The 15,862-nt window shown below is 34.3% G+C and overlaps 1 protein-coding gene across 1 annotated transcript; it reads right to left on the bottom strand.

The window, feature by feature from the left end:
* Nucleotides 1–4,531: 4,531 nt before the first annotated feature.
* Nucleotides 4,532–12,862, bottom strand: orai2 (ORAI calcium release-activated calcium modulator 2). Its single transcript, XM_074610112.1, has 3 exons — nt 12,544–12,862; nt 8,551–8,786; nt 4,532–7,766 (listed from the first exon to the last, which is right to left on the bottom strand). Exons 2-3 carry the CDS (start codon nt 8,779–8,781, stop codon nt 7,179–7,181), a joined length of 819 nt encoding a protein of 272 aa, XP_074466213.1. The 5' UTR covers nt 8,782–8,786; nt 12,544–12,862; the 3' UTR covers nt 4,532–7,178.
* Between the last annotated feature and the right edge of the window lie 3,000 nt (nt 12,863–15,862).

Below are 15,862 nucleotides of genomic sequence, written 5' to 3'. Positions count from 1 at the left end.
GTCGAAAAATTTCATAAAAAAACGTCATAGTATAGTATGTCGAAAAATTTCATGCGGAAAAAAAGTCATAGTATAGTATGTCGAAAAATTTCATGCGGAAAAAAAGTCATAGTATAGTATGTTGATAAATTAATGAAAAAAAACGTCATAGTATAGTATGTCGAAAAATTTCATAAAAAAAGGTCATAGTATAGTATTTCGAGAAAAGTCATAGTATAGCATGTCGAAAAATTTCATAAAAAAACGTCATAGTATAGTATGTCGAAAAATTTCATAAAAAAACGTCATAGTATAGTATGTCGAAAAATTTTATAAAAAAACGTCATAGTATAGTATGTCGAAAAATTTCATGCGGAAAAAAAGTCATAGTATAGTATGTTGATAAATTAATGAAAAAAAACGTCATAGTATAGTATGTCGAAAAATTTCATAAAAAAAGGTCATAGTATAGTATGTCGAAAAATTTCATAAAAAAACGTCATAGTATAGTATGTCGAAAAATTTCATGCGGAAAAAAAGTCATAGTATAGTATGTTGATAAATTAATGAAAAAAAACGTCATAGTATAGTATGTCGAACAATTTCATAAAAAAACGTCATAGTATAGTATGTCGAAAAATTTCATAAAAAAACGTCATAGTATAGTATGTCGAAAAATTTCATAAAAAAAGGTTATAGTATAGTATTTCGAGAAAAGTCATAGTATAGCATGTCGAAAAATTTCATAAAAAAACGTCATAGTATAGTATGTCGAAAAATTTCATGCGGAAAAAAAGTCATAGTATAGTATGTCGATAAATTAATGAAAAAAAACGTCATAGTATAGTATGTCGAAAAATTTCATAAAAAAACGTCATAGTATAGTATGTCGAAAAATGTCATAAAAAAACGTCATAGTATAGTATTTCGAGAAAAGTCATAGTATAGCATGTCGAAAAATTTCATAAAAAAACGTCATAGTATAGTATGTCGAAAAATTTCATGCGGAAAAAAAGTCATAGTATAGTATGTTGATAAATTAATGAAAAAAAACGTCATAGTATAGTATGTCGAAAAATTTCATAAAAAAAGGTCATAGTATAGTATGTCGAAAAATTTCATAAAAAAACGTCATAGTATAGTATGTCGAAAAATTTCATAAAAAAACGTCATAGTATAGTATGTCGAAAAATTTCATGCGGAAAAAAAGTCATAGTATAGTATGTTGATAAATTAATGAAAAAAAACGTCATAGTATAGTATGTCGAAAAATTTCATAAAAAAAGGTCATAGTATAGTATGTCGAAAAATTTCATAAAAAAACGTCATAGTATAGTATGTCGAAAAATTTCATGCGGAAAAAAAGTCATAGTATAGTATGTTGATAAATTAATGAAAAAAAACGTCATAGTATAGTATGTCGAAAAATTTCATAAAAACAGGTCATAGTATAGTATTTCGAGAAAAGTCATAGTATAGCATGTCGAAAAATTTCATAAAAAAACGTCATAGTATAGTATGTCGAAAAATTTCATGCGGAAAAAAAGTCATAGTATAGTATGTTGATAAATTAATGAAAAAAAACGTCATAGTCGAAAAATTTCATGCGGAAAAAAAGTCATAGTATAGTATGTCGATAAATTAATGAAAAAAAACGTCATAGTATAGTATGTCGAAAAATTTCATAAAAAAACGTCATAGTATAGTATTTCGAGAAAAGTCATAGTATAGCATGTCGAAAAATTTCATAAAAAAACGTCATAGTATAGTATGTCGAAAAATTTCATAAAAAAACGTCATAGTATAGTATTTCGAGAAAAGTCATAGTATAGCATGTCGAAAAATTTCATAAAAAAACGTCATAGTATAGTATGTTGATAAATTAATGAAAAAAAACGTCATAGTATAGTATGTCGAAAAATTTCATAAAAAAAGGTCATAGTATAGTATTTCGAGAAAAGTCATAGTATAGCATGTCGAAAAATTTCATAAAAAAACGTCATAGTATAGTATGTCGAAAAATTTCATAAAAAAACGTCATAGTATAGTATGTCGAAAAATTTTATAAAAAAACGTCATAGTATAGTATGTCGAAAAATTTCATGCGGAAAAAAAGTCATAGTATAGTATGTTGATAAATTAATGAAAAAAAACGTCATAGTATAGTATGTCGAAAAATTTCATAAAAAAAGGTCATAGTATAGTATGTCGAAAAATTTCATAAAAAAACGTCATAGTATAGTATGTCGAAAAATTTCATGCGGAAAAAAAGTCATAGTATAGTATGTTGATAAATTAATGAAAAAAAACGTCATAGTATAGTATGTCGAACAATTTCATAAAAAAACGTCATAGTATAGTATGTCGAAAAATTTCATAAAAAAACGTCATAGTATAGTATGTCGAAAAATTTCATAAAAAAAGGTTATAGTATAGTATTTCGAGAAAAGTCATAGTATAGCATGTCGAAAAATTTCATAAAAAAAGGTCATAGTATAGTATGTCGAAAAATTTCATAAAAAAACGTCATAGTATAGTATTTCGAGAAAAGTCATAGTATAGCATGTCGAAAAATTTCATAAAAAAACGTCATAGTATAGTATGTCGAAAAATTTCATGCGGAAAAAAAGTCATAGTATAGTATGTTGATAAATTAATGAAAAAAAACGTCATAGTATAGTATGTCGAACAATTTCATAAAAAAACGTCATAGTATAGTATGTCGAAAAATTTCATAAAAAAACGTCATAGTATAGTATGTCGAAAAATTTCATGCGGAAAAAAAGTCATAGTATAGTATGTCGAAAAATTTCATGCGGAAAAAAAGTCATAGTATAGTATGTTGATAAATTAATGAAAAAAAACGTCATAGTATAGTATGTCGAAAAATTTCATAAAAAAAGGTCATAGTATAGTATTTCGAGAAAAGTCATAGTATAGCATGTCGAAAAATTTCATAAAAAAACGTCATAGTATAGTATGTCGAAAAATTTCATAAAAAAACGTCATAGTATAGTATGTCGAAAAATTTTATAAAAAAACGTCATAGTATAGTATGTCGAAAAATTTCATGCGGAAAAAAAGTCATAGTATAGTATGTTGATAAATTAATGAAAAAAAACGTCATAGTATAGTATGTCGAAAAATTTCATAAAAAAAGGTCATAGTATAGTATGTCGAAAAATTTCATAAAAAAACGTCATAGTATAGTATGTCGAAAAATTTCATGCGGAAAAAAAGTCATAGTATAGTATGTTGATAAATTAATGAAAAAAAACGTCATAGTATAGTATGTCGAACAATTTCATAAAAAAACGTCATAGTATAGTATGTCGAAAAATTTCATAAAAAAACGTCATAGTATAGTATGTCGAAAAATTTCATAAAAAAAGGTTATAGTATAGTATTTCGAGAAAAGTCATAGTATAGCATGTCGAAAAATTTCATAAAAAAACGTCATAGTATAGTATGTCGAAAAATTTCATGCGGAAAAAAAGTCATAGTATAGTATGTCGATAAATTAATGAAAAAAAACGTCATAGTATAGTATGTCGAAAAATTTCATAAAAAAACGTCATAGTATAGTATGTCGAAAAATGTCATAAAAAAACGTCATAGTATAGTATTTCGAGAAAAGTCATAGTATAGCATGTCGAAAAATTTCATAAAAAAACGTCATAGTATAGTATGTCGAAAAATTTCATGCGGAAAAAAAGTCATAGTATAGTATGTTGATAAATTAATGAAAAAAAACGTCATAGTATAGTATGTCGAAAAATTTCATAAAAAAAGGTCATAGTATAGTATGTCGAAAAATTTCATAAAAAAACGTCATAGTATAGTATGTCGAAAAATTTCATAAAAAAACGTCATAGTATAGTATGTCGAAAAATTTCATGCGGAAAAAAAGTCATAGTATAGTATGTTGATAAATTAATGAAAAAAAACGTCATAGTATAGTATGTCGAAAAATTTCATAAAAAAAGGTCATAGTATAGTATGTCGAAAAATTTCATAAAAAAACGTCATAGTATAGTATGTCGAAAAATTTCATGCGGAAAAAAAGTCATAGTATAGTATGTTGATAAATTAATGAAAAAAAACGTCATAGTATAGTATGTCGAAAAATTTCATAAAAACAGGTCATAGTATAGTATTTCGAGAAAAGTCATAGTATAGTATGTTGATAAATTAATGAAAAAAAACATCATAGTATAGCATGTCGAAAAAGTCATATAGCATTTAGAAAAAAAAGTCATAGTATAGCATTTCAAAAAAAATTGTAAAAAAAAAGTTATAGTACAGCATGTCAAAAAGTCACTTGTTTGTTTACAAGTTTATACTCAAATTGTAATTCCTGTTAATTTTGAAGATGTTTTACCAAGTTGCTAATGCATGATTTATTATTTTAATAACAAAATAACAATTCAGTAAATGTAAATCTATGTATTTATTTGTAACATTTTGTTTTACAAAGCAGGCCTATTTATCCTGTTTTTGAATATTTATGACCGGTTATTGACACACAGACACACACACAGGAGACAATGAGAACTTTAACAGAATTTTTATTTTATTTTGGAAGTCTGTTGCAGGCAGTGAATTTTATCCTCCCAACACAAGTCTCCCTGACCTTAGCAGTATTAATTTAACAAGCACAAACATAAGACAAAGCAAGATGTTCTCTGATAACAACCCGGCACCGACTCCCTGTACAGCTAAACTACAAGTGCACTTCTGTCTCTTCTGAGAAGCAAGAAACGAACTGAGCAACACTTTGGTCAGTCATCTTATTTGGAATGTAATAATTTCTTTAAAACGCAGTAACATACTCTGACCTCATCCAAGGAAGTTGTTGAGTCTTTCAGTTAACCCACACTTACTGAAAGGTCTCCAATATTTACTATATAAACTGGAGGTCAACACAAGGTCATACTGATTTACAACATGTACTCTGTGTGACTGTTCTTATTTCCATCCTCAACATTTAACCTTCATCACGCTAAACTACATTCCCAGCAACAAAAAAAAGATCTGCTTGTGTTATGACCTTTTAACAAAACAGCAGTTCATAAAAGGCAATAATTCTGTAAGGCAGAACTATATTTGGACAGTAACACATTCATATTTAAGCACTTTTGAGCAGCATTAGTTTGCAGAATAGATCACACCTTTTACACAGGCGCTATGGTCTTTGTAAAAGACAATAAAAGCTATTTGACGGAAGAAAATGACAAAGTTTGAGGCTCATCTGAGATTTTGGATGTAAAAAAAACGCAGTAAACCCGACAATTTTACAAGAATGTAACATTTTTTTTAAGACTTTACAAATTCCCTCAATTAGTCAGACATACACAACGTTTTTTTTGCAGTGTGACGCATGACTCGGCTCTTTACAGTTAAAACAAGTTCAGTTTTATGTGAAATGAGTGTAAACAGTGAGGCCTGCACAGACCACATAATCGCAACAGGGTTGGGGCTCGATAGCATTTTTATCAAATCTGAATCAAGTATTGAATGAGCTGAGTAAATCCAAATCTTTTTCAAATCACTTATTGAATATTTTAACGTTCAACATTTGCAAGAAACTAGATTTATAAATAACTAAAAGTATCACATCTGTAATTAGCTTTTGATCCTGGCGTGTTGCTAGAGAGTGGTTCTTCTTTCTCCAACTACAATCTTTGGCACAATAATCAAACAAGTCACGTTATATTTTGGCGTTATGGCGAGTTACATCTGGCGAAAGTGATGGCACCTCTTTGCTAGCAAGGCGTGAGGGGAGATAAAAGATTCAATAAGAGATTTGTTAGCCTCAGAGTGAACTTAACGTTGCTATAATGGCACCAGAGGCCTGTACTACGAAGCAGGATTTGGGGTTAGCGAGGTAACCTCAGGTATAACCCTTCAGGGTTTTCAGTCCTACGACAGTAGTTCACTTCTTACCGGGGCTAAATGAGATTACTAAACGTTATCGCACCGACTTGTCCGCTTTTACCGCCTCTTGTATACTCATGTGACCGTGATGTGGTTTGTTTATAGCCTAACATTACTTCTAGTGATTGCATTTATACTTCAAATATCATAAAAATCATTTGTGAAGATTATCTTGCTGAATAAAATGTGTAAGTATTAGGGCTGGGACGATTCACCTATCTCCTGATTCGATATGTATTCTGATTTTTAAGTATTGTGATTCTACAAGTATTGTGATTTTTGTTAACTTTTTTAACACTAGACCATGGGAAAAAGTTGAATCCTACACTTCTAGGGCTTTTACTTTGGAAAATAAGAATGTTAATAAGAACAAAATACATAAATAGAAATAAGATTGATTGGATAATATTCACCAGAAGTATACTACATTACATTTCCCTTATAAATTCAAAAGAAAATACCACTAATTTGTGAGGGAAATGTAATAAATAATTCCTGACAATGACTGATATATTTGACTTCAGGACATCTCTGACTACATACATGCTGAAAATCAAACATTCTTACTGAATTAATTTAGATATGTTCCAAAGTTAAAGTCCCTAGAAGTATATTATTCAACTTTTTCCCCTGGTCTAGTGTTAAAAAAGTTAACAAAAATCACTATACTTGTAGAATCACAATAAATATCGAATCGGCACCCAAGTATTGTGATAGTATCGAATCGGGAGATAGGTGAATGTAGTGCTTGTGATTGGTCATATGCTGTAAACACCACCCCTTTTACGTGAACGTGCTCAAAGCCAGATTGAGATTTTGACTTACCGAGTTGATAACCACCGTCGTAGGACCGCTTAGCGTGATCGCTGTTAGGTTTAGTTAAGCCAGATAACGAATGCTTCGTAGTACGGGCCTCAGATCCAAAATGTAACCAGCTATCGTCACTAAACCTTACAATGAAAAAAACACAGACATGGCACACAGAACATAATAGCCCTTTTTCTGTAAACCTTTTATATTATCCTTAACCAACAGATATAACGGATCTAAAACACAGACAGTGTCCTACAACTAATCCTACGACACAACGTTACCTTAAGAATAAATTAGCAGTCTGACATGTATTGGCTGTCTGTGCTGCAAAGTGAGGAGCTTTTAAAGCTCCCTGCCAACGAGTCCAAGCGAGACATCAACAACGACCAGAACAAAATGTCAAAGACATAAATATGAGACAGAACGTGAAGTCCTTAAAGCTGCAGTGATCACACAGTCTGGAGGCCTCTGTCGTGGCCGTCTAGCTGTATCTTAATCTTGTGCAGCTCCTCGATCTCCTCGTGGTGACGCTCCGTCTTGTGGCGCACCAGAGTTCGATAGAAGTGAATGGTGAACAGCACAAAAATCACCCCCACTGGGATCATGATGATGGTGGAGGCCAGCGCAGCCTGCCAGCCGCTGTGCTGCCTCGCGGTTGGGGTTGTCGCAGGCTTCAACGGGTCTGCGGTTGTCGTGTTGCTGCAAGAGGTTACCTTTTTGATATCGCTGGAGTCTACGGGCAGGAACTTGATCCAGCAGAGGAGCACCACCTCCGCTAAAAACAGCAGGATGCCCAGAGCTGTGGAGAAGCCCCAGGCCAGCTCGATGAAGTGGTGCATGCGCTCGTGGGGTGACTCGCTGACGGAGTTGAGGTTGTGGATGTTGCTGACGGCCTCCACGTTTGGCAGGATGCAGGTGCTGATCAGCAGAGCGAAGAGGTGCACCGCCACCAGAACGGTGGTGCACACGCTGAAGGCGATGAGGAGCACAGGAGGGTAACTGTACTCCATCTCCAGCTGAACCTCCACCATGGCCACCTATGGCATGTTTACAGGGTTATCATATGTCCATGTGTACGTCACAACAGGAGAAAGCTGACACCAAGACTCTGTGCATGTAAACAAACTCTGTCATTTTCTAACTCTTCTGTCCTGAGGTCATCTCAACCCTGTTCAAGTGAATGTTCAACATAATAAACATCTTGTGACCGTGACATGTTGATTACACTACACAGACTAACGGTGCTAGAGCTACGAAGGAGTTTATTAAAGTAAAAGTGCTGTTCATTTTCTGCAGGTTGTCAGGTGATTGATAGTTGGATGGACATGAAACTCTCCTGGTTAAATCACCAGTACAAAAAATGAACAACTGTGTTATTCAATATCTGGTTATAAAAAGTCAAAGGTACAAGCATGAAGGGGCTGCACGCCTAATCATGCCCAGTAATAACATTGCGGCGTGTATGACTATTTGAACCTTCTTTCAACTGCGTCCCCGTCTCAGGCGGAGCGAAACGGACTCAAGAGGAAGTTAAAAAATAAGTATGAAAATATAATTCAAAGCAGTAAGCACCCACAGCATACACAGCTGTTCTTCCTGCATTTGTCAGTTTAAGCTGTGTTGTTTTTAGCCTGGATTATGATTTAAAATTCTTCATATGTGTGTAATATTATCATACGATCCGCACTCTGAGCTTTGATTGGTCAGTTGATCTCTTATCTGGAACATAACCTGCTCCAGGGCAAAACAAATGGTCATGTCCTTTGAGAGGTTGTGTCGCAATGAAGGTGGTAAAAACAAGGTGAATATTATACGACTCACCATTGCGAAGCCAGAGAGCAGAGCAGACGTCCTGCTGGAGGCCTTCAGCTTGGCCCGGCTCAGGTAGAGTTTCCTCCAGGACAGGGCCTGCACTGAGTGGTGGTTGGAGCTGACCAGCTCCAGGTAACTGCGTCGAACCCAGTCCCTGTAGTCCATCCCCCCACCGTCCGGGACCCGATCTGAGACCCCCGGAGCCGGGGAACCCATCGGCACGTTCAGCTCACTGCTCATAGCACCTGGTGGGTAGAACGGGGAGAGACGGTCAACACAAGGAACAACTGCAATAAATAAAACTACAGTTATAACTCTGCCCTTTTTTAAGGGAAACCACAAATATTCCCACAACCTGTTTTAATCCAGCCTGCTGTCGGCAAAGAGCCAGAGGAATTATAAAGAGTAGTAACTCTCAGTGCATGTGTGGGCGAGAACAGGAAAGAACTATTATGAGAACAATAAATCATGAATACAAATGAAGGGAGTTTCAAAAAATAGCAGAAACTATACTGCCATTTTCTGTTTCCTCACACTAATTTAGTACCGAGTTAGAAAGTTAGAAATCATAAATGCACCTCATAACTGACAGAAAAAGGTCTGTATTTTGATCTGTTGTTATCCTGCAGGTGATGCTTTGCACTCTGCATTTTCTTATATAAATTATCATGTATTGGGGCTGCACGATTTTGAAAAAATATCTAATTGCGATTTTCTTACATTGAAAAAGATGATTATAGTGTGATTTTTGAGGGGATTTGTACAGAACAAAGATGTTTTCCTAAGTCTGTAGAATATGATGTGTAGGCCAGGACATCTCTGCAGCACGACTATGTTTAATTCAAAATCGTATTTTGACACACATTTCGTCTTTAACAAATATTGCGATGTCCTTGTCATCCTGCGTTTTGCAGATTGCAGTAGCCCATATTGCGATTTCTATAAAATCTTGATTAATTGTGCAGCCCTATAATGTATAGGTTTAACTAGTTGACCTTTCCAGTGCACGTTCCTTTGATAAAGCACTAATTAACAGTCCCAGTGCTTGATCTCAGAGCTTATCAAAAACTGTGATCTAGTGGGTGACTAATGGCAAAGAAAATGGGAGCAGCTGTATTACTTTGCATAACATTTTGATGATGGTTAGGCTTATTTATTGTTTGATGACAAATTCTATGGGGAATATACATAAGGTTGTGACGCTCTGATAAACATGATGCATGGTGCATTACCTCACTTGATAGAGTTATAGGGCTGTCCTTGACCAAAGAAATTCTTAGTCGACTATCACTCATACGATTTTGCCGACTAATAGATTAGTTGATTTAAATAGACAGAACTAAAGCTGAGTTTCTCCAAAGAGAATCACACAAAACCACTACTTTAAACTTGTGTTTACCAGAGATGTGCTCATAAGTCATGAAAAAGGCATAAAAAACAACTAGTCGTCTAGAGAAATCTTAGTCGACTAGGACCAAAACAACCAATTAATCAATTAGACTAATCGACTAAGAGGGGGCAGCCCTATACAGTTGCTTTCATCGCCATGCAACATGAGATTTTGATCTTAAAATTATGAATAAAACTGTTTGTGTTTGGCACTCTGTAAGATTATTATGAAAAGTTAGTCAAAGCAATTGTAAAATACTGCAACAAAACATAAAAATCCTTTTGGTTCCAACTCAACGTGTCTCAACCCTGTCCCTTTGATGTACTCTTGGTCTGTTATTCAAGGTTGGGTGACAATGATGGTACTTTAGACTTATTCTTTTAGACAATAGTGTGCTTTCAACTTTGTGCCAACCGTTTCAGTATCAGTTCGGGTATGTCTATTTCCTGTTTCAACATGACATTGTCCCCCATGCACAAACCAAAGGTCCATAAATACATCTTTACCAGTTTTTACCAGCAGCCAGGTTCCAAAAGTAAAGACTTAAAAAAGAAGATGAAAAATGCTTTTATATTATTACTCTATTAATGCCCAAATTTTGGAAAGATGTGTGCAGCAATATGCACAAGAATAGATTGTAGTGTCTGTAAACTTTTGGCCACAAGCTGCTGTATGTTTCTATATCTGTCGCTCTGACATTTCAGCTCAGCTCCCCCACTGTCTGCTCAGCTCTACTAACCACAATGCAAACACAAACCACTGGTTTTCCGAGTTTGTGCAAACCTTGTACATTATCTATGTTCGTGACAACGACGGCAAACCAAACAGGAAAGATTTATTATCCACTGCATTTATCATAGCATACCAAGTCTGGTAACTGTATTATTAGAGTATCCTTCAATATAAACTCAAAGTAGGATGAGTTGCTGTAAAGTGGGACACTGCCTAATGTGGTACACCTAAGCTCCAGTGAGTGTAGGTCTTCCTCAAACAAATAGAAGTGTCTCTCTCGCCGACGATTTGGAGGCAGTTTGCCGTAATTATAAGTGTGCACACACAAAAAAAATGCAGGAAGCTCTCTTTAGGCTTACTGACATTGGATTCACAGTCTTTGCAAAAGTGAAATGAAAGGCAAAAATGAAATGAAATGTTTAACTTGTTTAAGTTTAGCTGACAAGAAAAATGTTACAAGCTAAAAATGAAATACAAAAATTAAATTAAATTTTCTATTACTTTATGTTTAGTTGACAGGAAAAATGTAAAGTTTCAAGCTAAAAATGAAATACAAAAATGAACTAAAATGTTCTACTACTTTAAGTTTAGATGACAGGAAACATGCAAAGTTACGAGTCAAAAAATAAAACAAAATGACATAAAATATTTGATTACTTTTAGTTTAGTTGACAGGAAAAATGTAAAGTTACAAGCTAAAAAATAAAACAAAAATGACAATATTTGATTACTTTAAGTTTAGTTGACAGGAAACATGTAAAGTTACAAGCTAAAAAAAATACGAAAATGAAATAAAATATTCTATTACTTTAAGTTAAGTTGACAAGAAAAATGAACTAAAGTAACTAAACTAAAATAACTAAACTAAAATACCTAAACTAAAATAACTATAATTACTAAACTAAAATAACTAAGCTAAAATAACTGAACTAAAATAACTATAATTACTAAACTAAAATAACTAAACTAAAATAACTAAGCTAAAATAACTAAACGTATTTAACTAAAATAACTAAACTTATTTAACTATAATAACTAAACTAAAATAACTAAACTTATTTAACTATAATAACTAAACTAAAATAACTATAATTACTAAACTAAAATAACTAAACTAAAATAACTGAGCTAAAATAACTAAACTTATTTAACTATAATAAACTAAACTAAAATAACTAAACTTATTTAACTATAATAACTAAACTAAAATAACTAAACTTATTTAACTATAATAACTAAACTTATTTAACTATAATAACTAAACTAAAATAACTAAACTTATTTAACTATAATAACTAAACTAAAATAACTAAACTAAAATAACTATACTAACTAAACTAAAATAACTCAACTAAAATAATTAAACTAAAATAACTAAAATAACTAAACTAAGTCAACTATAATAACTAAACCAAAATACCTAAACTAAAATAACTATAATAACTAAACTTGTCTCTTGTTTGGTGCTTATTTCTAATAAACCTGGTTGCTTGTTTCTCTCACTAGACCCACCAACACTGTCTTCAGCTCAGAGAGAGTAACATAAGGCACACAGAGTCCTCCTGTGATCCCTCTGACTTTTGCAGGGCTAACACTTCTTCAGCAGATGAGTGAACCTCCATGTATATTTAGAAACACTTGCAAGTTTAGCAGGATCCGTTTACCTTTAACAGTTTAGCTTAACACAAAGCTAGTTTTCTAGTTTGGAAGAGAAACCTGCTCATGTAAAACAGTCTAGTTGCACGAAATGAGGCATGAAAATCACCTCGTTATGTTTTATAAGCAGTAAAAGTGTCTCTTGATAGCTGGCTAATAATCAACACGGTTTCTAATCAACTCACTCGTCTGTTGTGCATTTAAGACTACTTTTTCCCTCTTACCTGTATGTCGAGGTGCCTTTTTGATTGATCCAAACTCCCTAAACTCGATGAGGTGTTGTCTCTGCAGCTGCAACAACACAAGAACTGGTCCAGACCACTCCTGAGTGTTTTGATTGAAGCACTTCCGGTTATAAACAACAACGTGATTGTTCAGCTTCCAGCAGGCTGTTCTTGTGTGCAATGTTGCTCCTCTGCGCCATAGTTAACGTGTCTGGGTGCTGGGTTTCCTGGCTGGCAGGTAAAGTTCACCTGGCGTCAGGTTTCCTCTCTTTTCGGAGCCGTTTCCTGCAGAGACACCGAGGCAAGGAAACACTGAAGAAGGGACTTCCGGTTGGGCGTGTTGCCTTCAAAATAAAAGCACAACAGATTCACATTGAGAATTTTTTTATTTTTTTTTATTTTAAATTAATATAATTAATTGCTGACAAGGAAGGGAGATATATTGTGATTTTTGGTCTTCTTGAAAATAAAAAATATACTTTTGTTCGATTCTCCATGTAACATCCACAACTATATAAGCCTCGGTTTTATAACAGCAATAACATTACAATGTTAACATGGGATCATTGCACATTTAGCCTGGAGTGTTTCCTACATTAATTAAGATGATTTTTAGGCATTTTAACAGACTTTTCAGTGTCCCACATTATAAAATCAAGATTCGTCTTGAGAAAAATATATTCCAGAAATCTGAAATGCAAAAAAATGTCACACATTAGGCTAATTCACTTTACAAATTTGGCTGGCGGCCAAAACTTCTTAAAAACAGCTGTGCAGCTAAATGCAAAGTTTAAAGTGATGCATTACCAGGGGCCTCATGTATAAAAGACTGCGCAGCTTTCACACTGGAAGATGGCGTACTCACAAAATTGGAAAAGTACGTACGCACAGAAATTTTCACATGTATAAAACCATGCGTACGCCTGTTCCTGCGCACCTTTCCTTTATACATCCCACTTGACGTGAAATTGAGCGCAGCTGCACGTGCCACTTGGTCCGCCTTGTCTCCTCCCATTAATAACTATGCAAATGACTATAAACACGCGCCATGCTGTCACTTATTGTCCAAATAACAACGGCAAATCACGCTGGAAAAGGAACAAAAAAGAAGAATTTCACAGAGTGTGAAATTGAAATGTTTGTTACTGAGGTGGAAGCTAGAAAACATATTTTATTTGATGGTCTTTCATCAGGAATCAGTAACAAACGCAACGTCTCCACAGCAGCTGACCGTGCGCTCCCGAAGGTTCCCAAAGGCTTCCGAAGGCGCACGGTCAGCTGCGCCCCGTGCCTCGACTGCTGAGAGGCGCCGGTCTGGCCGCGTCCTCAAATATACTATACGCTGTGCTGGAGTCACAGAGAGAGATTGTCAATACAATGAAGGATAATATATATATATGCAACGAATTAAAAAGAATGAATGATGGTGGGATAAGTCATATATTAAAAGACCTTGTTAAAAAAAAATGTTTGTCTCAACTCACCTCGTTGCTTTACATTCTGTGTATCTCATCCAAACGGCGCCGTATAGCTGCTGCATTTGGCTCATTGTTAGGTGTGCCATGGTCCGGTTCATCCATCTGTAGCTCCAGGGGACACAGGCTCACCACGGTGGTTTGCCACATTGTGCAGCACGCGATTTTGTTTTTGGCACGGTGGTTAAGTCATGCCATCTCTGGGAAATTAGTTTAAATGTGTTTTTGTTGTGCCTCTCTGATGTTAAACTTTATGCGCAAACTAGTTAAGAAATATGTGGGTTGTTTTTTTTGATCCCACATCATAAATAAAGCTCAGTAAGTTGAGTGGAAAAAATATTTTTACACATTTAGCGAGTTTCAGGACTTTGTAGTTTGACACTGCCAGATGACAGAGTTTGGAAGACGGCCCGCACATTCTCACGACTGGTCTAGAGTTTGCGGCACGGTCCGCACATTCTCACGTCACGTTGATTTTTATACATCCCGGCGTGAGCGTGAAACACAGCGTACGCAACATTTTAGTACGTACGCACCGTTTATACATGAGGCCCCAGGTCATTTGCAAGACATACACTATCCAACGCAACCAGAGTTGCCAATTATAAGCAATTTTGGGCTTGTTTTCCTGAAAAGTCAAATACAATACAAATACAAAACAAATATTGGTATATATATATATATATATATATATATATATATATATGTATATGTATATATACATATACATTTATATATGTATATATATATATATATATGCTCTGAATTCTGGGCAAGTGGCATTCCTGTCGACATTATGTGTACTACTATCCAGGTTCACTAGTGATCCTGTGCTGCTTGGTGGGGACCTCAACTCAGTTTGTGACCAAATAATAGACAAACCGTCCCCTTCCATCAGATGCTGCCCTGTCTGCAGCTTTTGGAGAAATTCAGAATTCTCTAGGTTTAACGGATAAATGGCGTTGTCTTAATCCAAGCTGCCGTGAATATACTTTTTATTCTATGGTCCACAATTCTTACTCCAGGATTGACTATTTGTTAATGTCAAATATCTTAAATCTTCAAAATCTTCAATCTTAAAACAAGATATTGGAAGTTCAAGAATACCTTGATAGGGAATGAGAAGTTTGTTTCATCGGTAAAGGACAAAATATCCCACTTTTGTGCTGTAAACCTGAATTCTGTTTCTTCTGTACAGATGGCATGGGAGGCATTTAAAGTTACTTGTAGAGGGTGAATCATTAGTTACTCTGCTGCAAAACAGAGACAACGGGGTGAAAGAAAAAACACTAATCCTAATAATCTGGATCTTAAAAATTCAATGTTACTCTGTAGGTCTGAATTGCAAGCATCCTTGCATGAATAAACAACATTTGCTTTGTACAGATTAAGGCGGAGATATTTAGAGAATGGTGATAAGGCTGGCAAAATGTTAGCGTTCAGACTGAAACAAATGGAGAGCAATTATTCAATCCTTGGCTTTTCGAGAATTGTATGAGTCGGAATTTAAATTTAACTCAGAGGAAGCCAATGAATTTTTCAAGACTTTGAATTTGCCTGTGTTGAAGAACACTGATAAGGAATATTTGGAAAGCTGAGACTGAGATTAAGTCTGCAATTAAAGCACTCATTGCTGGTAATAGTGTAGTTTTATCAAGCCTAGTACCTCTCACACTGGCATGTCACTGGCACTAACTCAGTGCAAAGTACAGCAGTGCATTCACTGCTGTCAAACATTATTTCAGACATCTCCATTTATGAATTTGGATAGCCTATTTTTATTAAAGGTCCAGAATCCATGTTGATGCCAGCCACTCTCTAAATGTTCATGTCTTGCGATGCAA

This window comes from Sebastes fasciatus, chromosome 16 (assembly GCF_043250625.1).
Source record: "Sebastes fasciatus isolate fSebFas1 chromosome 16, fSebFas1.pri, whole genome shotgun sequence".
NCBI lineage: Eukaryota > Metazoa > Chordata > Actinopteri > Perciformes > Sebastidae > Sebastes > Sebastes fasciatus.
The sequence above is the reverse complement of the archived record's forward strand: the minus strand, read 5'-3'. Positions and strand labels throughout refer to the sequence as shown.

Excerpts from the sequence above, each read along its gene's own strand:
- orai2 (XM_074610112.1), bottom strand. The coding sequence starts at position 8,781 with ATGAGCAGTGAGCTGAACGTGCCGATGGGTTCCCCGGCTCCGGGGGTC. Across the intron at positions 7,767-8,550 it reads TGCTCTCTGGCTTCGCAATG|GTGGCCATGGTGGAGGTTCA; the intron begins GTGAGTCGTATA and ends AACATGCCATAG.